The sequence below is a fragment of the Chiloscyllium punctatum genome, chromosome 7 (genome assembly GCF_047496795.1).
Source record: "Chiloscyllium punctatum isolate Juve2018m chromosome 7, sChiPun1.3, whole genome shotgun sequence".
Lineage (NCBI taxonomy): Eukaryota > Metazoa > Chordata > Chondrichthyes > Orectolobiformes > Hemiscylliidae > Chiloscyllium > Chiloscyllium punctatum.
In genome coordinates this window covers 81,691,115-81,714,204 of record NC_092745.1, presented here as the reverse complement: position 1 = coordinate 81,714,204, position 23,090 = coordinate 81,691,115, and the positions used below count along the sequence as shown (strand labels likewise).

The 23,090-nt window shown below is 38.7% G+C and overlaps 1 protein-coding gene across 7 annotated transcripts in view; it reads left to right on the top strand.

Annotated features, from left to right (window-relative positions):
- The window catches only part of dab1a (DAB adaptor protein 1a), a 680,143-nt gene that overhangs the window by 556,443 nt on the left and 100,610 nt on the right, over window positions 1-23,090 (top strand). For all 7 annotated transcript variants that reach the window (XM_072574204.1, XM_072574205.1, XM_072574207.1 and 4 more), the window contains exon 4: window positions 22,809-22,907. In XM_072574204.1, the coding sequence (XP_072430305.1) occupies window positions 22,809-22,907 (99 nt within the window). The remainder of the gene's footprint in view (window positions 1-22,808; window positions 22,908-23,090) is intronic.

Sequence of the window (23,090 nt, the reverse complement as noted above, 5' to 3'; positions counted from 1 at the left end):
AGCAATCTAGTCCTGACGATACAATTAGAGGCTAAAATAAGAGATAACCAAACAAAAATCATTTGCAGCCTGCTGGCAGTGACAACAGGGAGTGGATCAGAGACTTTCATAAATGCACCCAAAGGCATGTGGTTAGCAGAAAGACTGGTGAGGGTGAAGATTCAAAGTTAAAGAACATTTAAACAGAAATGAACAGATTTTACACTTTGTGAACGTGGCACATTGTATGTGCAAAGTCAAACTGTTAGATGCTTTTGCCACTACTAACATCAAATGCCTAACAGTAATTGGCAAATACATCAAGCCTAAAGTTAACAATGGGAGCAAGTGCAAATGTCCTGTGAGTCAGAATGCTGCAGGACAAGTGCTTGGATCTTTGCAAGACAATGTGGCAACCTACAAAGAAAAATAAACTACATTTAACAGGACATCCATTCAAATGGTGGTACATTGATGACAAAATATAGCTATGGCAAATCTGCACAGAAACCTCAAATATTTAACCTGGTGGACACGAATCAACCAGCAATAGCAGGATTATCTTAGTGGATGGATCTCAACATTTTGACCATTCACAAGATTGTGAGGGAGGTGATGGCAAAATGATATCATCTGGTTTTGAATTCTGCCATGGCAAATAATGGGATTTGAATTCAATAAAACTCTGGAATTAAGAGTTCAATAATGACCATGAAACCATTGTTGATTGTAAGGAAAAGAAACGTTTGGTTCACTCATGCTTTTATTGAAGAAAACTGCCATCTTTACCTAGTGTAGCCTACATGTGATTCCAGACTCACAGTAATGTGGTTGACCATTAAGTGCTCTCTGGGCAATTAGGGGTGGGAAATAAATGACTGTTTCAGTGATGTCCACATCTTGTGAATGAATTTTTTTTTAAATCACCAATTGCAGCAGAAGACACCAAGAAAACCTGCATTAAGTGAGTCCAGGATTTAGAGCAATTATACCTAGGCAGAAGAATTTAAAGTGATGCTGTAATGCATCTCAGAGATTATGTCATTCCATCAATTGTCCCACACAGAAAGTGAGGTGTTCACATCAACGGGAGCTGGATGATATGGAATGTAATGGTCATTATCCATTGTGCATATCAACACACAGACTGGCACTGTTCCATTATATGTGTGCGAAGGAAAATTGGCACAATCAGGGACAAAGACCAGAAATTGCTAGAAAAATACAACAGGTCTGGCAGCATCTATGGAGAGAAAGCAGAGAGAATTGTCACAGTCAGGGTATGTTTAAACCAAAGATGTCTAAATCTATCCCTTAAATATATGCATTCAAAAAATTCAAACATTAGAGGAACTGAGGACTAAATTCACAGGAGCAAAATGCTTCAAGCTGAGTACCAAATATAAATGGTTAGCTCCCTCCAATCATAGGAAGTTACTAATTTCAAAACACCATTCGCAAGATACTGTTTCCTGAGACTATCTTCCAGTCTATCTGTCAGTCAGGATCTGTTCCAGCAGCTTAGGGGCAGAATTACAGAAAGTAATCCTGGATCTGTCTGTATTGCTGATGATGTTGCGGTGACAGGTGAAATAAACAGAGCATGACTGAAATCTGCATTCACGACTGACAACAGCTCTTCATCAAGGATTCACTTTGAACAGTAAGAGTAGCAGGTGAATATAAGTCAGATCAACATTTTTGGATCTGCTTGTTCAGGTTATTGGATCCGTCCAAATACAAAGTCAAAGATGTAAGACAATTCCCTATCCCCATGACAAAAAATGATCTGTAGAGATATATTAGCTCTTTTAACTTCAATGCACCAAATTTTGTTAACAAAATGTTATTTTTAACAGAACTCTTAAGAAATGAAATATGATATGAAAGGATGGAGGATTATCAATGTGTGCTTGATTTGTTCAAATTAGTGCTAGCAAAAATCTGTATTTTCCTCAGTACTATGACAATTCTGGATGTCAATGCATCACAGGGTTAGGAGCATAAATCAAGAAAGATCCAAAACCAATTGCATTTGGATCTAAAGTCTATCTCAGCGCTATCCAATTTTTATCGTAGAGGGAGAAAGACTTGTTAGGATTCCATAATTGAGACTTTGGTATGGAAACTGAACAAAAACCATTAATTATAAATTGGTGCAGATGACTGAAACTGCAATACTTACACTAGACAACTTCTCATGAAAGTACGGAAATATGACTTTGATATCTGCTAGAAAGTCACTGGGCACAGTGGCCCAGTGGTTAGTACTGCTGCCTCATAGCTCCAGGAATCTGGGTTTGATTCCAGCCTTGGGCAACTGTCTGTGTGGAGTTTACACATTCTCCTAGTGTCTGTGTGGGTTTGCTCCGGTTTCCTCCCACAATCAAAAGATGTGCAGGTTAGGTGGCTTGGCCATGTTAAATTGTCCACAGTGTTCAGGGATGTGTAAGTTGGATGCATTAGTCAGGTGTTATATGTAGGGGAATGGATCTGAACTGATTACTCTTTGGAGTGTAGGTGTGGGCTTGTTGAGCCTACAGGCCTGTTTCTACACTGTAGGAATTCTAATTTTAATTTTATATATAGGGTACCAAGTTAACATCTTGAACAAACTCTAAAGAATACCAAATTCAGGAAAAAATGCAGAAATTCCAGTTGATTTAGAGTAGACAGTATGGACATTGAGGTAGAAGATGTGCTTAAGGTTGATTTAAAGAATTTTAGTCAGTACAAACACAGCTAACTTTAAGAGGAAGCAGCTAATAATCCATGACTGAAGACTGTTTGGAAAGTTATCCCAGAAGAACGGCATGATATGATCCTTTTGGCCATACAGAAATCAACAAAGTATCTCAAGACATGTATTTTTTTATTCACTTGTGGGATATGGGCATCAACATTTACTGCATGTCCTCAGATGCCCTTGAGATGGTGATGGTGAGCCACCTACTTGACCCACTGCAGTCCATGTGTTGTAGGTAGACCCACAATGCCCTTAGTTAGGGAATTTAAAGGGAAACATGTCTGTATACAAAGCTCTTCACCGGGATATATTGTCACAGCTACATCAAGGACATAGGGAAATGGTAAACAAAATGCCCGGTAAGGGATGGTGTGTCAATGGTGACATAGAAAACAGTGAGATTGTGAGAGGCACGCTGGAGGCACCAACAATTGAAACACAAAAAAAAATCTGCGCTCTTGTGAGATTCCATTTCTAAATTTAGATTTATTTACTATACATGGTGATGATTTCCTCGTTATGACCAATTTCTTCTTGAAATTTCCAATTGTCAGTCAAAATAAAAGGACAAGCATGTCCAAGGTAGACACAATGAGTGTAGCTTTCAATGTATTCAATACACTTGCAGACATTATGTCTGACAATGGGCTAGAGTAGGCACAGACCTTTCAAGGGTATGTGTACCTAATGTGTAGGTTAACCTACATAGGGATGTGTAGGTTAGGTGTATTAGTCAAGGGTAAATGTAGAATAATAGGGTAAGGGAATGGTTTTGGGTGGGATACTCTTTGGAAGACCATGTGGAATTGTTGTGCCAAATGGCCTGTTTCCACACTGTAGGGATTCTAATAATTCAGTGGGGTCTAAACCCTGTGACAAATTATTACTGGTCCAATGAACTCATCGAATGCTTCACATTCTCAAAGCATTCAACAAAATGTGCAAGGCAAAAAATAAGGTTCTTATATTGCTATGTCATATTTAAGTGGCACACCTCTGGCTATGTGCTTCCTATCAGCAGCAGAGTTTATGCTTGTTAGACAATTTAGGATAACCCTGCCAAGCCATCATGTGTAAAGGTTCTCAAAGCTGCACAACAACCTTCTTGAAAAGCAAGGGAGTTTGAAGATAGTGTGTAATGCAGAAAGTCAGAGTCATACATTCTATACATGTTATTGTTACCCTCAGAGATATCCAGAGTGTGCACTGAGCCTAGATCTTACAAAGTCACAACACCTAATGGAGCAACATTGAAATATAAAGCAGAAGCCAACTCAGGGAACTTACAGTCCTCCTCTGTGCACGAATCACTGACAAATGAATAATGAAGGCATAGAAGACCATCAGGACAGCAATCAACACATTAACAAGATACAAGACTATAAAACACCTTCAAGTTGAGAACATCCAGTTGTGAAATCTAAATCTCTTTAAGATGTTAAAATATCACAATATTCTGAAGAATTATCAAACCACCTATATGTTATATAGACCCTTGGACTGTTCATTCTTCAATGGTCATTTCTGTATAAATAGTCTTGCAATTACTGTAATATACATGTTTCCACTCTTACTGCACATTATTTTGTTTTGCTTTGAAGAATTATATTTTTAAGAGCTTGATTTGCTAATGGGTAAAGGACGAGGACCATAGACCGCATGACCACTGTCAGTCCAACTTGGAGCATGCTAGCAGAAGATTGCACACTTAGTTTTCTATATGCAAGTTATTGTTGAAGCTGTCGCTAAACTTGTTTGAGAATTTCAAGTGAATCAGATCATCCTACTCAATTTATGTAAGTAAAAAGTAACAATGAGAAACAAAACATCTGCTGCCTCTTTACATACCGCTGATACTCTGTGTTCCCTGGAATCACATTCTTCCTCATTCTCCTATTCTTTCTGTATTTTATGCTCACTAAGAGCAGATACATCATTGTTTTCAAGCAGAAAATTCACCCACATGAATAAATCCTTTCATTGCTGTGATGACTTTTCGAAGTTTCTCTCATGTTAAGTTCAGGAGTTACAAAGTCCCTGAACTTTCAACGGGAATAATTTCTGTCCAGTATAGTGGAGTGTCAGGGATTTCAGACATAATCTATCATCCTCTTCTATCTCTGGTATCACTGATGGAGTTTCTTCCACTATAGTGTAATTTTTGGAGGTGTGACTGATGTCATACGGGACTTCCCATAAAATTTGGAGAAAGTAAGGACTGCAGATGCTGGAGACGAGAGTTGAAAAATGTGATGGTGGAAAAACACAGCAGGCCAGGCAGCATCCGAGGAGCAGGAGAATCGACGTTTCGGGCATAAACCCTTCTTCAAGAATCTTTCCTGTGTTTTTCCAGCATCACATTTCCCATAAAATTTCACCAGTTCTGCCTGTTGAATCGACTATAGCATGAAGCAAGTATATCCTCAGTACAGGATGGTAAGTAGCCCCACGGACTGCTTTAGCTGTTAAGTTATTAGCTGCACAGGAAGACTCACTTAAAACTGCTGTCTGTGGATATGTGGACTCAGTTGGTTGGCAGTCTTGATGCATTTAATTTAACAAAGTAGAAGTCAATGATATGGGCATTTGCATCCACCATTCAAACAATCTCATTTCACGATTGAGAATAATTCCAAAGGACAAATGAGTGGGAGTAAGTTGTGCATGAGCTCACTTTAATCTGTGGACTTGGGCATCTAAAGTTTTCACTGTACCAACTTCAAGTTGGACTTTGAGTAAAAATATTTACCCATCAGCCTTTTAATACAGTAGTATAATTTTACCATTAATTACCTTTAATGGAACTGATATAAAAATGATCTTTTCTCATCAGTTGTGAGACTTTTCTATGACTTTAATGGAGCAGTAAGAATTCTCAGAACTGCATGAGATGTAAATGAACAATACGTTAGTGTTTTTCCTACAAACAGAATCCTTTATGCTGCATCTGTAGCCCCTCTTGTTCTATCAATGTGAAGTTTTGGGAAGCCCAGCAGAACTCTCTTTAAAGGGAGTGCAGGAGTCCACTCCAAAAGCAGGGAATGTCATTTTTTTTTTAAGAACTAATTTTGGGTCAAGTAAATCATGAGCAGTTACTTTAGCATCCACCAGGACTATCTCTTCCCTTCCAATAACACAACATTGGGTCATAGTCCAGCAGGTTTATTTGGAAGTACAAACTTTCAGAGCGCTGCTCTTTCATCAGGTACCTAGTGGGGCAGGATCATAGGACACAGAATTTATTGTAAACTATTAAAATGCCATACAACTGATGCAATGTCTTGAACAAACCTACATTGCTGAAAGTCTTAATCACTAAGAACGGATTGCAAGTTTTGATTCATTAATATGTAAATCTCAGGACTTTTTTCAAGTTACATTCCTGAAATAACTTAAGGTTTTATTTTAAAAAAAGACATCTCAGTTGTGAGGTTAGAGTATGTCTGTATTCCAATCTTGAGTCAGACTGGTTCTATTTCCAAAGTGGGAATTTAGAAAATGTCACATGGACTGACTGCCTAACGATTGTGTGCTTTTTGAACAAAATAGAATATATCTGCAAATGCAACTTCTTTATTGCACAGGATCTCCAACCAATACTATACACCAGATATATTAATGACATTGTCTTCCTCTGGACCCATGGCAAGAGGTCACTGAAGCAACTACACAGTGATATTAACAAGTTTCATCCCACCATCAGGCTTATCATAGACTACTCTTTAGTATCTGTTTCATTCCTGGGCATATGCATCTCTATCAAGAATGGACTCCTCAGTATCTCACTGTACTGCAAGTCTACAGAAAATGTTAAGATGCTGCACTTCTCTAGCTTCCACCTTAAACATATCAAAACAGCCATTCCCTATGGACAAGCCCTACATATACACAGGATCTGTTCAGATAAGGAAGAATGTGATGGACACCTGAAGGTACTGAAGGACACCCTCATAAGAACAGGGAATGATGATCAACTCATCATTGCCAGTTCCAATGTGCCATAGCGAGAAAAGGTAATGACCTCCACAGGAGACAGACACAAGCTATAACTGATAGGGTACCCTTCATCGTCCAGTACTTCCTGGGAGTGGAGAAACTATGCTATTTTCTTCATAGTCTGCAACACAATGTCGATGAAGATTAACACCTTGCCAAGCCCTTTCCTATGCCTCCACTTCTCACCTTTAAACAACTGCCAAACCTAAGACAGACCATTGTGACATTTTATAAATTCCTACTTTGGAAATAGAACCAGTCTGACTCAAGATTGGGATACAGACAGACTCTCACCTCACACTTTTAATGCATTGTCTGAGCTGAGATGTCACTTTTTAAAAATAAAATCTTAAGTTATCTTGGAAAGTGATGTGAAAGAAGTTCTAGGGTTTACATATTAATGAATTGAAACCTGCAACTCACTCTAAGTGATTAAGACTCAACAGCAATCTCGGTTTGTTCAATACATTGCATCAGTTGTATGACACTTTGATATTTTACAATAATTTCAGTGTCCTATGATCCTGCCCCACTAGTTACCTGGCAACTGTTTGACTATAACCTGGTGCTGTGCGAGTTTTGAATTTGTCCACCCCAGTGCAATACTGGCACCTTCACATCATGGTTTCCAATAACAGATCTTGACCTACTCAGTGACATGCAAGAATTTCAGATCTGGATGTAGGTTTGCTCGCTGAGCTGGAAGGTTCATTTTCAGACATTTTGTCAACATACTAGGTAACATCTTCAGTGAGCCGTAGGACGGAGCACTGCTTTTGATTCCTGCTCTCTATTTATATGTTTGGGTTTCTTTGGGTTGGTGATGTCATTTCTTATGGTGATGTCATTTCCTGTTCTTTTTATCAGAGAGTGGTAAATCGGTTCTATCAACAAATACATTGACTTGGTCCCAATTTACCAGCCCCTGAGAAAAAGAACAGGAAATGACATCACCATAGGGAATGGCATCACCACAGGAAATGACATCACCAACCCAAAGAAACCCAAACATATAACTAGAAAGCAGGAATCATCAGCATTGCTTCATCCGGAGGCTCACTGAAGATGTTACCTAGTATGGTGACGAAACGTATGAAAATGAATCTTTCAGCTCAGCGAGCAATCCTACATCCACAAATTCAATCTGAGCTACAAATCTTCTCAAAACTCACTAAATTTCAGATCTATTTGCAATTTGTTTAAAATAATGGCAGCTCTTTGCAAGTAAAGGGAAAGACTTGCATTTGTGTAATGGCATTAACAACCACTGGGCATCTCTCAGTAGTTTGCAACCAGTGAGGTACTTGTGAAGTGTGGTCAGTGTCACAATATTAAAGATAGAGGAACAATTTTTGCCTAGCTGACTCAATCAAATAGCAGAGTGATGACAACCATACGGTCACCAGGATGTTGCCTGGAATAGAGTGCTTTAACTATGAAGAGAGGCTAGAAAAGTTTCAGTCATTTTCTTTTGGAGAGAGAATGAGGAGGGAAGACCTAATAGAGGTGTATAAGATTATGGTGGGTATGGACAGGATGGATAAAAGCAGATGTTCATTTTAGATGAAGGGTCAATAACAATAGGGCCCATATTTAAGGTCGAAGGCAAGAAGCTTAGAGGGGATTTGAGGAAAACATTTTTCATCCAAAGCGTGGTGAGGGGCTGGAATGCACTGCTTAGGAAAGTAGTTGTTGCAGGTGACTTCACATCTTTTGAAAGGTTTTTGGATGAATACTTGAAATGTAATAACATTTAAGGCTATGGACTTAGTGCTGGAAAGTGGGACAACGTATAGATTTAGCATAGTTTGGCACAACAGACTTGATGGGCCGAAGGACCTTTTCTATATAATACAATTCTGTTATTCTATGACCAGTTTTGTGACATTAATCGAAGAATAATTATTGCTCAGGATGCCAGTGATACCTGTTTCTCATAGTGATGCTGTGAGAACTGAAAAGGCAGATGAGATCTTTATTAAACTGAAGGATGGAATGGAGTAATGAAGCGTAACCTCAAAATTGTTGGGCTTTCATGTACTATCACAAGACTCATTCCAACTACTTCAGACTTGATGGCAGGACCAAATCTGACCGGATATTTTTTCTTTGGATGTGTTCACATAGGAGAACACCATACACCCACTCATTACCAAATTCAATGATGGTACAAACATAGACAATGCTGGAGAAATTCAGCAAGTCTGGCAGATCAGGAGAAAAATCATATCTCACTTGAAATGTTTCATCTGTTTCCATCTCCACACATGGTACCACACTGGCGGAGTTCCTCTAGCATTTCCTGTGTTTGTTTCAGATTCCCAGCACCCATATTATTCTGTTTTTATTTCAATAATAGTCCACTTGTCTTAAAGTCACCAGATCAATAGCTTAAAGGTTGATCATATAATATCTGACAGTGCAATATTGAAGTATCTTTCTCTTCAAATAATAATGAAGCTGAGCAGCACAAGCCTGATGGGAAAATGAACACATTATGTGCCAGACAATTCTTTGAGCTCCTTCCTTGACTGAATAATGCAATGGAACTATTTAACTATCATGCAAAAGAGTTGTCAGATTGCTTTGGTCATTAAGAGGCTTGAAATCAGATTGCCCTCATCCCCTGACATATATTCGTAACATTGACAATTAGCCATTACAGATAAGGAAGTGATGTGGGATAATTTTACTCCTTTTCAACCTCTCAACCAACTGCAACCAGATACGTTTTAAAGAATATGGCAGAGACCAGGTACACCCTGACAGATGTGCTGCAGTGACCCCTGAAAGCTCCAATGCGCTGTCTATAGTTTACAGGCATATAATTGGAACATTACAAAACTCAACATGTGGAGATTGCATCCAATTAACCTATGTGGCAGTGGCTTTCTGTCAATATTAAATTTTCTTCATAAAACATTACAGTATCTAACGAGTATGAATATCGCCATTACCACGTTGGATTGAAATGTATTTTGCTACAAAAGCAAATACTTTCAATCACTTTTTGAAAATATTTATCCATGCAAAGAAGGACCACTTACATGGGACCCCTGTTGTTGCACGCATACAATGTACATATAATGTTATTAATATTCCATACTGGCACCATCTCTCAGTTTTAGCTTGCATGGATCAAAGTGAAAAACATGAAGACTCGTACACAAAGCAGATTGCCAATTTGAGTTGTCAGGGTGTCAAAGATAAACAATAGGGTATTATTTTGAAACAAGTTATATTAAAATGTCAAAGTAAAGATTTGTATCATGTTAATGCATTTTTAAAAATTGACAACCACTGTGTGAATGTTTCATCTCCAATGTGAGAACTAAGTTTCTATTTCCTAACAATAAATATATTTTTCATAAATGAGGGTAAAAGTAGTTTTCTGTAAAAAGCAGGCAGTCCTTATAATTAGATATTTTTCACAGATAAGGAGCTCTGACATTTCCACAAAATCACCCAAAATTAGAAACTGTCTACAAACTTGACATGCATGCAGTACTGAAATGGATGAAAAGTTTTGTAGTTTCATGGTGATGTAAAATATGAACTATTGATTTTCAAATTCCATCATCCAATTTAACAGCTGCAACTTTCACGGCCTGAAATGCTTTTAAAAATGGAACCAAAAATGAAGTAAAATGGCCATAGGCATCTCCTGCTCACAAGCGGTCAAGTTTCAGTGTGAATTAGACACAGAAAACCAAACTGAAATTTTCACTTTGTCCAAAGGCAAGGAAGCCAGTGAATCTTTCCCTGGGGAGGCATAAAAGACTCTTGTCTCTTACTTTAATTTTATGCCCTGATGAGAATGCTTACACATTCGAGATGAAGACATCACCGGTAATTATTAAGCTTGGAGACGATGAACTGAGACACAAAATATACAAACAAGTTGCAAGCTATTGCCTTTGGCAGAGAGAGAGAGAGAAGAAACTAACAATACAGCATAGAAAGGCTGGGAAAAGGAAGCTGTATCTGAACACACTGACAAAAGAGAAGGCTACAATTTTAAAAAGAGCATGGTGAATAAATTCAGCCTTGAGAGGGAAGGCTGCAATTTAAAAGGTATGTGGAGAGTGGGGAATGGGTTCATTCTGAACACAGCACAGACACAGAAGGCAGCAAGTTTAATAAGTGTGTGCTGAACAGGGAGCGACTTGAGAAAGGCTTAGTGAGAACCAAAAATCCAAGATCGACATCTCAGGGAATCTGCATGTTTATTGGATGGTGAGACGTTGCAGTTTGAGATTGTGTCTAGTTACCTTAAAACTAAAGAAAAAAGAGCATTTATAAGAAGAAACAACTTCTTGGATTTCAGGAGAGAACATATGCAAAAGAAAAGGAAAATTACATCTTGTCAAAATAAAATAAAATGGTAAAACTGAAGGAAAATAAAGTTAACATAATTGAAGTTAAGTTACTAGTAAGTTTGTAGTAACTTTGTATTTATGTTTGGGCAATAAAGGACAATGAGGACAAATGTGTATATTCTGCAGTATGTGTGAAGTTAGGGATCTACCATGTGTTCCAGACAAACACATCTGAATAAAGCATGACTGCATAAGCTTGGTTGCTGGGTTTTGGAACTTGAATAATGGCTGGAGTCATGACTGTGCCTCTATGAGGCAAAGTGCTGCATAGATAGCACATAAGGATGCTGTGTAGATTAGCGGTGTCGAGCAGGAATGGGTCACTATCAGGCAATCTAAAACAACCCAGGAGGTAGAGCAGGAGTCCCTTGAGTCTGTTGTGCTTACCATTTGGTATCCCATTTTGGAAACGAGTGAAGGCAATGGTTCTCAAGGGAGTCCAGCCAGATACCAATCTATGGCACCAAGGGTATCTTAATTGAACAGGAGGAAGAAAGAAGAATGGAAAGGCAATATTGAGAGTGGAACCCATGGTCAGGCCATCAGATAAGGGATTTATGTGGCATAAAATGTGACTCTAATTTGGTGTGTTACCTCCTGGCTGTCAGGATCAAGGACATTTCAGAGAGGCTGCCTCAAATGTAGGATGATGTCAAAAAGACAAAAGTAAAGACATGACTTGAAAGCATACAGAGTTCACAACAAGCCAGATGATCTAGAGGCATAAATAGAGGTAAATGGTATTGATATTATTTGCCATTTCAGAAACATGACTGCACGGTGACCAGGACTCTGATTGACTATTTAGAGAGGGCAGAAAAGGAGGAAAACAACGTGAAGTTATACTGATAATTATAGATGGTATCAGTACATGAGTAAAGAAGAATCTCCGATCAGAACCACAATGTGTGGAATCTGTTTGGATAGAGCTAAGAAGCAGTAAGAGGCATCAGACATTGGTTGGAGTTGCTTACAGACTACCGAATAGTTGTGGTAGTGTGGGGCATAGTATAAATCAGAAACTGAGAGAGCATGTAGCATGTGAACACCGTAATAGTGGATTACTTCCATCTGCATATAGTCTAGGTAAAATAATTGAGCACTAAATCTGTGGAGGAAGTTTCTAGACTGCCCTAGACATGGTTTTCCTGAATAGTATGTTGAAGAACAACTAGAGAGTGGATTATTTTGATAAGGTATTATTCATGAAAAATTGCTAATTAATAATCTTGCTGGAAAAGCTCAGCAGGTCTGGCAGCATCTGTGAAGAGAAATCAGTGTTAATGTTTCTGCGGAAGGGTCACTGGACCCAAAACATTAACAGATGCTGCCAGACCTGCTGAGCTTTTCCAGTAACTTCTGGTTTTGTTTCTGATTTATAGCATCCACAGTTCTTTCAGTTTTTAATTAATAACTTTGTTGTGAAGGAACCTTTGGGAATGAGTGATCACAATATTATAGAACTTTACATTATGTTTGAAAGTAATGTAGTTTAACCTGAAGCAAGGTGTGAAGTTGAAATAGGGCAAGTTATGTAAGTCTGAGGCACAGGTTTGCTGAGCTGGATTGGGAAAATACATTGAAAGGCTTGACTGTATATTGACAGTGGAGAATCTTTAAAGAGCTATACATTCCTTCAAGGTGAAAAAGGTCAAATGTTTTAGTCAGACCTGGCTGAGAGAGGAACTTATAGATTATATAACATAGAAGGAAGGGGCTTATATATGGTAATCATTCTGAGGATTTCAATGTTTTCAGAAAACAGCAAAAAAGGACTAAGAGACTGATGATAAAGAGTGGAATATAAATAAAATCTATGAAAAAGAACATAAAAATAGACTGTGAAAGCTTCTGTAGTTACATGGATAGATTGATTGAATCCTTAGAAGGGTTTAAAGAATGTAGGAGTATACTTAAGAGGGAAATCAGGAGGGCAAAACGGGGACATGAGATAGCTTTGGCAAATAGAATTAAGGAAAATACAAAGGGTTTTTACAAATATATTAAGGACAAAAGGGTAACTAGGGAGAGAATAGGGCCTCTCAAAGATCAGCAAGGCGGCCTTTGTGTGGAGCTGCAGAAAATGGGGGACATACTAAATGAATATTTCGCATCAGTATTTACTGTGGAAAAGAATATGGAAGATATAGACTGTAGGGAAATAGATGGTGACATCTTGCAAAATATCCAGATTACAGAGGAGGAAGTGCTGGATGTCTTGAAACAGTTAAAAGTTGATAAATCCCCAGGACCTGATCAGGTGTACCCTAGAACTCTGTGGGAAGCTAGAGAAGTGATTGCTGGATCTCTTGCTGAGATATTTGTATCATCAATAGTCACAGGTTAGCAAACATGGTGCCACTGTTTAAGAAGGGCGGTAAAGACAAGCCAGGGAACTGTAGACTAGTGAGCCTGACCTCGGTGGTGGGCAAGTTGTTGGAGGGATCCTGAGGGACAGGATATACATGTATTTGGAAAGGCAAGGACTGATTAGGGATAGTCAACATGGCTTTGTGCGAGGGAAATCATGTTGCACAAACTTGATTGAGTTTTTTGAAGAAGTAACAAAGAGGATTGATGAGAGCACAGCAGTTGATGTGATCTATATGGACTTCAGTAAGGCGTTTGACAAGGTACGCCATGGGAGACTGATTAGCAAGGTTATATCTCATGGAATACAGGGAGAACTAGCCATTTGGATACAGAACTAGCTCAAAGGTAGAAGACAGAGGATGGTGGTGTTTTTCAGACTGGAGGCCTGTGACCAATGGAGTGCCACAAGGATCGGTGCTGGGCCCTCTACTTGTCATTTACATAAATAATTTGGATGTGAGCATAAGAGGCACAGTTAGTAAGTTTGCAGATGACACCAAAATTGGAGGTGTAGTGGACAGTGAAGAGGGTTACCTCAGATTACAACAGGATCTGGACCAGATGGGCCAATGGGCTGAGAAGTGGCAGATGGAGTTTAATTCAGATAAATGCGAGGTGCTGTATTTTGGGAAAGCAAATCTTAGCAGGACTTATACACTTATACTTTGCTAAACAAAGATACCTTGGAGTGCAGATTTATAGCTCCTTGAAAGTGGAGTCGCAGATAGATAAGATAGTGAAGAAGGCATTTGGTATGCTTTCCTTTATTGGTCAGAGTATTGAGTACAGGAGTTGGGAGGTCATGTTGCGGCTGTACAGGACATTGGTTAGGCCACTGTTGGACTATTGCGTGCAATTCTGGTCTCCTTTCTATCGGAAAGATGTTGTGAAATTTGAAATGGTTCAGAAAAGATTGACAAGGATGTTGCCAGGGTTGGAGGATCTGAGCTACAGGGAAAGGCTGAACAGGCAGTGGCTGTTTTCCCTGGAGCATCGGAGGCTGAGGGGTGACCTTTTAGAGGTTTACAAAATTATGTGGGGCATGGATAGGATAAATAGAGAAAGTCTTTTCCCTGTGGTCGGGGAGTCCAGAACTAGAGGGCATAGGTTTAGGGTGAGAGGGGAAAGATATCAAAGAGACCTAAGGGGCAACTTTTTCACGCAGAGGGTGGTACATGTATGGAATGAGCTGCCAGAGGATGTGGTGGAGGCTGGTACAATTGCAACATTTAAGAGGCATTTGGATGCGTATATGAATAGGAAGGGTTTGGAGGGATATGGGCTGGGTGCTGGCAGGTGGGACTAGATTGGGTTGGGATATCTGGTCAGCATGGATGGGTTGGACCGAAGGGTCTGTTTCCATGCTGTACATCTCTATGACTCTATGAAAAGGAAATGCTTGGCTGAATTTGGGGTCTTCAAAAGCAGAGTCAAGGGAATTTATAGAGAAATGACAGAGAATGTAAATGGTTATTTGTGTCTGTTCTTACTGAGGAAGAAAGAGAAAATCTCCCAGTCACAGAGATCCAAATTATTCAGGAGAATGATGAATTAAAGCAAATTAAATACCAGGAAGAATGCTATACCAGAGAAAATAATCGGATTGGAAGTTGGTAATTCCCTGGCACCTCATAGTCTATATCTTTGAATGTTGAAGAAGTGTTTACTGTGGAGAAGGACATAGAAGAAATAGATCGTGGGAAATAGATGGTGACATCTTGAAAAAATTCCATATTATAAAGGAGGAGGTGCTGGATGTCTTAAAATACACATAAAAGTGGATAAATCCTGGAACCTAGAATCCTGTGGGAAGCTAGAGAAGTGATTGCTGGGCCTCTTACTGAGATATTTGTATCATCAATCATCACAGGTGAGGTGCCAGAAGACTGGAGGTTGGCTAACGTGGTCCCACTATTTAAGAAAGGTGGTAAAGAAAAATGAGAGAACTATAGACCCAGTGAGCCTGACATTGGTGGTGGGCAGGTTGTTGGAGGCAATCCTGAGGAACATGATTTACATGTATTTGGAAAGGCAAGTGGTAGTCAATATGGCTTTGTGCATGGGAAATCATATCTCACAAACTTGATTGAGTTTTTTGAAGAAATAACAAACAGGATTAATGAGGGCAGAGCAGTGGACATGATCTGTATGGACTTTAGTAAAGCGTTCGACAAGGTTCATCATGGTAGACTGGCTAGCAAGGTTAGATCTTATGGAATACAGGGAGAACTAGCAATTTGGATACAAAACTAGCTTGAAGGTAGAAAATAGAAGATGGTTGCCTTTCAGACCTGAGGCCTGTGACCAGTGGTGTGCCACAAGGATAGGTGTTGGGTCCACTGTTTTCATCATTTATATGAATGATTTGGTTGTGTATATAGGAGGCATAGTTAATACATTTACTGATGACTCCAAAATTGGAGGTGTAATGGACACCAAAGTAGGTTACATTAGAGTACAACAAGATCTTGATGAGATGGGCCAATGGGCTGAGGGGTGGCAGATGGAGTTGAATTTAGATAAATGTGAGGTGCTGCATTTCGGAAAAGCAAATCTTAGCAGGACTTATACACTTAATGATAAGGTCCAAGGGAGTGTTGCTGAACAAAGATGCCTTGGAGTGCAGGTTCATAGCTCCTTCAGAGTGGAGTCACAAGTATTAGGATAGTGAAGAAGGCATTTTATATGCTTTCTTTCTTGGACGGAGTATTGACTATAGGAGTTGTGCGGTCATATTATGACTGAATAGGATATTGCTTAGGCCACCTTTGGAATATTGTTTGCAGTTCTGGTCTTCCTCCTATCAGGACAATATTGTGAAACTTGAAAGGGTTCAGATAAGATTTACCAGGGCATTTAAAGATGTAGCCAGGGTTGGAGGATTTGAGCTACAGGGAGAGGCTGAATAGGCTGGGGCTATTTTTTCTCTGGAACATAGAAGGCTGAGTGGTGACCTTATAGAGGTTTATAAAATCTTAAGGAGCATGGATAAGGTAAATAAACAAGGTCCTTTCCATGGGGTGGACAGAAGAAATTGAGGGCATAGGTTTAGGGTGAGAGGGAAAAGATTTAAAAGGAACCTAACGGGCAACTTTTTCATGCAAAGAATGGTATAGAATGAGATACCAGAGGAAGTGGTGGAGGCTGCTACAATTACAACATTTAAAAGGCATCTGGTTGGGTATATGAATAGGAAGTATTTAGTGGGATATGGGCCAAGTGCTAGCAAATGTGACTAGATTAGGTTAAGATATCTGTTTGGCATCGGCAGGTTGTACAGAGGGGTCTGTTTCTCTGCTGTACATCTCTGTGACTTGAAATTAGCTATAAAGATAGTCCATTGGTGATCAAGATTACAAGAAGAATACAGGAGAATGAGATTGAGAAATATATCAGCCATGACTGATTCAATGGGCCAAATGGCTTAATTCTGATTATATATCTTTCAGTTTTATAGATCCATATCATCATCAACAAAATTCTATTGACTCTAGAATAATTCCTGCAGATTGGAAGCTAGTAAATGTTACAATACTATTTAGGAAAGAAACAAGTGAAATAAAAGGAAATCATACTCCCATCAGCCTCCCATCAGTTGCTCGAAAATGCTTGAATCTATCTGTAGAGCAAATGTAATGGGCCAAATGGCCTAATTCTGCTCCTATGCCTTATTGTCTCTCAGTCGATGAGTGAACACTTGGATACAATAGATCTGATTGGGCATAGTCAATATAGATCTGCAAATTAATAACCATGTTTGATAAAGTTGCTGAAACTTTTTGAGGATGTTACAAACAAAATTGATAAAGGGGTATTGCAATATTTTCAGAAGGCTTTTGATAAAGTCTAACAAACATGAGGGAATAGGAGCTAATATGCAGACATGGATTAAGAGTTAGAGAAAAAAAACTGCAGATGCTGGAATCCAAGGTAGACAAGCAGGAGGCTAGAAGAACACAGCAAACCAGGCAGCATCAGGAGGTGGAGAAGTCAACTTTTCAGGTATAACCCTTCTTCAGGACTGGGGATATGGATTAAGAATTGGTTAACAGACAGAAAACTGCAAGGATCAATTGTACAGGAGCTTGGTTATACTGCACCTCAGGAAAGATACAATTGCCAGTGAAGGAGTGCAACAGTGGGATCGCTGGACTTGCTTATGGAGAGCGATTGGATTAACTGGGCCTGTATTCTGCAGAGTTTCCAAGAATGAGATGATCTCATTGAAACCCACAAAATACTTAAAGGAGTAGTCAAGGTACATGTAGATAAAATGATTCTCCTGGTTGAGGAGTGTAGGACTGTAAACACAATTTAAAAAATGAGGAAGATGCCATTTCGGACAAGATGAGAAATTTCTTCATTCAGAATGTGGTGAATCTTGGAAATTCTCTACCCCAGCAGGCTAGGAAAGCTTGGTTTTTGAATATATTTAAAGCAGAGACTGATAAATGTTAATTATCAAGGGTGTAAAGTGTTGCAGGGATATTTGTATATTGTAAATATTAGGTTTTGAAGTGTTACATCAGTAGTGGTCAATTTAAATGATGGATTAGGCTCAACTGGCTGAATACTCCTATCCATATGTTTGTAAACAGTTTTTCTATCTGTCTGTCAAAAAAAACTGACACATTGTAACAAGAACATTAATTTTCTTAAAAATCAGAACATCTAAAACTCTAAGAATAACTAAAACAAGCCATCTGCTTATGATCCAAACCACCAACAAAACAACTGTCTCAGATAAAACAAAATGTACATTTCAGTTCAACAGAATGATCTTTAAACTGTCTGTTCCGTTCATATTCCTTTGACACTGGACACTATCCCTTTTTAACTTTGTATACATGCTGTGTATATTTTGCCATTATATTTTCAATATTTATCTTGAATCAGCAGGTAACAAAATTGGTCTTTCCTTCATTTGAGAAAACCATGCATCAGCTTTACGCTGTTATGATAGAGATTAGTATTAAGAGAGAAGTTTAAGAACAACTTTGCTTCAGTCAACTGCAACTGGAGAAGTTGAAAGGAATTCAGCTGACACATCCACACCACACTCCCACCACACCCCAACCCCGTTCTAACAATACACTTCTTGTACAGTAATTCTGTTTTTAAGTTTGGGGTTTACGATGCTATCTTTTTCACCCTAGTTTTTTGATGTTTACAGTATTTCAGACTCGCCCTTCTAATACACATTCACTGTTTATGTCTTCCATTTGCCTAAATATCAAGGTGAATGTCATGCTAATTAATAGACAAGCACTTTTATTGCATTGTTTTATCTTCTTGTCCTGCCTCCATTAGATCTTTCTTATCTTTGAAAGATAGCACAAAAGCCTGACCTTATCTTAGACAACTGCTGTCCACAGTGAACCTGTAAAACATAAATAAGACTGACAGCTCAATTTGCCTTTGGCCTCCTACTAGCTTGCTTAAATGTTTGAAAAGCACCTGACATACATGTTGCTCTGAGATTGCACCCAATTTGGGTGTGATCCAATGTTTTGGCCAAGATATTTGAAACAATTGGAATGGCATTGATCAGTTTTCATTCATGCTACTTTATACTGACAAGATCATATGATTTTAACACAAGGATATTGAGGGAAATTTGTTTCCTTCAAGTTTAGTCATATTATCTGGGGCTTTCTGTTTGACCCATTCAATTTAATGAGACGCAAAATTGTGCAGTGCAGCAGTGGAAAATTCTTGCCATTTTGTCCTCCCATTAGGCCCCAGTGATCCTTTGCAAGTGTTCTTATACAGCACCAGACACAGCCTGAGGGGAGCTGGCATATTTTATGAAAACAGAACATCCCACCAGTTTCTTTCCTGGGGACAGTGCAAACAGAAAACAAAATTGACATCTTGCAACTGTTGTTCAAAAATGATTCCTGTCAGGTCTACTATGGTTCGACTTCAATATTTATTTTTAATTAGCAGTCATTTTTCTACATTTCTCCCAAAAATAAAGAATCCAGCAGCAAATGAAACACTGCTATATAGTGATTCATGGAGAGGCATTGGCCTAGTGGTATTATCATGTCAGATAGTGGAATTTGAATTCAATTTTAAAAATCTGGAATCAAGAGTCTCATGATAATAAAAAAACTGATTTTCAATCATTAGAAAAACCCAACTGGTTCACTATTGTCTTTTAGGGAAGGAAATTGTTGTCCTTACCTGGTCTAGTCTCCATGTGACTCCAGATCCACAACATTGTGGACAGTTCGTAACTGCCCTCGGGGCTATTAGGGGTGGGCAGTAAATGCTGGACTGGCCAGCAATGTCCTCAAAAATGAAAAAAAATCACTTGAAAGATCTTAGCCTTAATATAATCAAGGAGAAAATGGATGGCTTAATTAACTGCTGCATAAATTAATCAGCACAATGTTTTTTTTCTTAACAAGTGAAAGCTGGGTGATTGCTCCTGATTTGCAGAGGTTACTTGCAGTAGCTGCAGTTGCACAAGACAGGATCTAAACAGATGATAGAAGAATTGACCATTTAACAGTGTTACATTCATCTAGAATTTGTTGTGGTTGTCATGAATTTCATCCCAACACAAAAACCATTAAACACATAACACACAATATTACAGTAACATAACTGCCTTTTGACCAATTGTCATAAGTCAATTCATTATTCTCAGACTGGTTTGACAGATACTGTGACCTTTTCTTATTTACCCTGGATGCATGTACAATCTCAATAGCTGCCCATGTCTTCAGGCTATGTGATAGAAGGTCAGGAAAATGACACAAACATTCTACAAATTCTTAAATTGTGACATGGAACAACAGCATTGTATTGTTATTACTACAAAGAAATAATCTATTAAAATGAAATGGAATTGCTGTCTGTCACAATTTTGTTTGTAAACTTCTTTGTTTGCCCACCTGTAGATCTGACTTTTCATGAAAGCATAGATTCTTGATGCATGCGCAGGCACCTAGGATTAAACCTTTGCAAATCCCACACAATTGATAGGCCTCCTGCCAAATATTTAGGAGATTGTAGTCTAAAGCCTTAAAACCTTGAACACACAATGTAAGCTGATACTTAGGGCAGTACTAAAGACAACAGTATTATCAGAAATGATTGTTAACCCAGTTGCTCATTTCTTATGGATTTGCTACAGATATAGTGCATATACAGGACGACCCCCATATCCATGGAATTGTTTTCCATGGTTTCAATTACCAGCGGTTTACCACAGCCCAAACATATTATAGGGACCCTTCCAGAACCAGGGACAATGGGGGTATCGAGAGGGTAAATTTCCCATTTAAATAAACGGGTTTGTTCCCATCTACAGTTTCGGGCTTCCGCGGTAGGTCTTGGAACATATCCCCTGTGGATATGGGGGGGACTACTGTATGTCGTTCCATTGCTCACTTGCATGAGGAGAACGGAATTTAACTGCTTTCTGACTTATTTTTCCTCTCAAACAGTATAACAAAACTGATTAACTGGTATTCATCTTCCCTTTGGGATCTTGTCAGCATCATTGTTCTCTATTTTTGTAACAACATTAGCCTTCAAAGTAGGTCAGTGTATATGAAGCACTTTTGGAATATTTCTGAAGGGTATGGTCAGATGTTTTTGTTTTCTTTGCTGTGATATAACATGGCTGTATATTAATTGTCATTATTAATTGTCATTTAATTTCAATTATATTAAAAGCTAGTCCTTTTTTTTCTAAAAGCTGTTCCTTGGCTCAAGGATATTCTTTGATTTTTTTCAGAAGGATAATAAACCAAGCTGGACTCCAATTAGTCTGGTTTAGTGCAGAGATTAAAGGATATTGAGAGGCCTTTTTGTTTATATGTAAATAGATGAGACTTCAGGCCAAAGTGGTCATGTTTTAGAAGTAACCTGTAGAAAGAAAGAGGAGTAGTCAGCCCTCTAGCTGATCTGAACAGTTTAGTTCAGTCCAGTACTAGTTGAGAGTTCAACAGTGAGCTGTGTGGAAACCCTCTCTCTCTCTCTCTCTCTCTCTCTCTTAATTTCAACCTTTAAGCATGTGTTCCATTTGTATTGGTTTTTACAGAGGTTTGCTTATTGGGGCTATTGTTTATATTCGGAACAGCTAACTTTAGTCTAGTTTGGATAGACTGAGTTCTGTAGGGGGTTCTTTATTCTGTTCTTCATGTTTCATTGTGTAATTTTGTGAATAAATTATTTGTCTGTTTTAAACCTAGTAGTCAACCTTGCTAACATATTCTGGGTAATTTTCACTTTACACTTACCCAAAACAAATTGCAAAGTTATGGTCTGGGTTGTCTGCTTAAGAATGTTTTGAATGGTCTAGCCTAGTCCATAACATAAAGGCATCAAAAGTTCAGCTTTATAAACTGTAAGCAATTTCTCTTTTGAGGCAGTATAATGGTAAAATGATGTGAGATTACCTCTTTGAGACAGTCTTGTGTTATTTCCCAAAAGCAATGTTCAGCAACCTCCTTCACCAGATTTTGTGTGCCACTTCCAAACAATCTTTTTTTAATTTATCCATTGAATGAGAATGTCGCTGGCTAGGCCAGCATTTATTGCCCATTCCCAGTTGCCTAAAGGCTAGTTAAGAGTCAACCACTGCTGTGGTTCTGGAGTCACATGTAGGCCAGACCAGGTAAGGATGGCAGTTTCCTTCCTCAAGGACATTAGTGAAGCAGATAGTTTTTTCTTCCTGACAATCAACAATGGATTCATGGTCATCATTAGATTCTTAATTCCAGGTTGTTTTTTATTGAATTCAGTTCCATCTTTGAACCCAGGTCCCCAGAATATTACTTTGGTTTCTGAATTAATAGTCCAGGGATAAACAATGACTCAGTGGTTAACACTGCTGCCTCACAGCACCAGGGACCCAGGTTTGATTCCAGCCTTGGGCGACTGTGTGTGGAGTTTACACATTCTCCCCATGTCTGCATAGGTTTCCTCCAGGTACTCTGGTTCCCTTCCACAATTCAAAGATGTACAATTAGGTGAATTGGTCATGCTAATTTGCCCATATTGTTCAGGGATGTGTAGGTTAGGTTAATTAGTTAAAGGTAAATGTAGAGTGATAGGGTAGGAAAATGGGCCTGGGTGGGTTATTCTTTGGAGGGTTGGTGTGGGCTTGTTGCGCCAAATGGCCTGTTTCCACACTGTAGGGATTCTAAGTTCTAAGTGTCACCTCCCCACAAATTCAACACAATTGAACAGCATGGGAAACAATTCACTAGTGATTTTGAACTTCAGTGCTTAGCAAGCCAGAAACACAAGAACTGCTTGGTTGAATGTTGTGTTTTCTTACTGCCACTTATTTTATGTTGTTTTATCTCCTACAGGGAATTGCAGCTGCAGCACGGTCAAAAGGGGAACATAAACAGAGAATCTTTCTGACCATTTCATTTGGAGGAATAAAAATCTTTGATGAAAAGACAGGAGTAAGTCACCATACAACAGGGTACTTGTATAAAAAATATTCCTGGCTTGCAGATCTCAGATTCTTCAGTAGGTGAGGATAAATTGAGTCTGAAGCTCATTTGGGAAAGATTTCATTCCATTTTATTAATCCTGAAATAGTCATTACCGTCAAATGTGATAATGGACTGAAATCAACATGACAG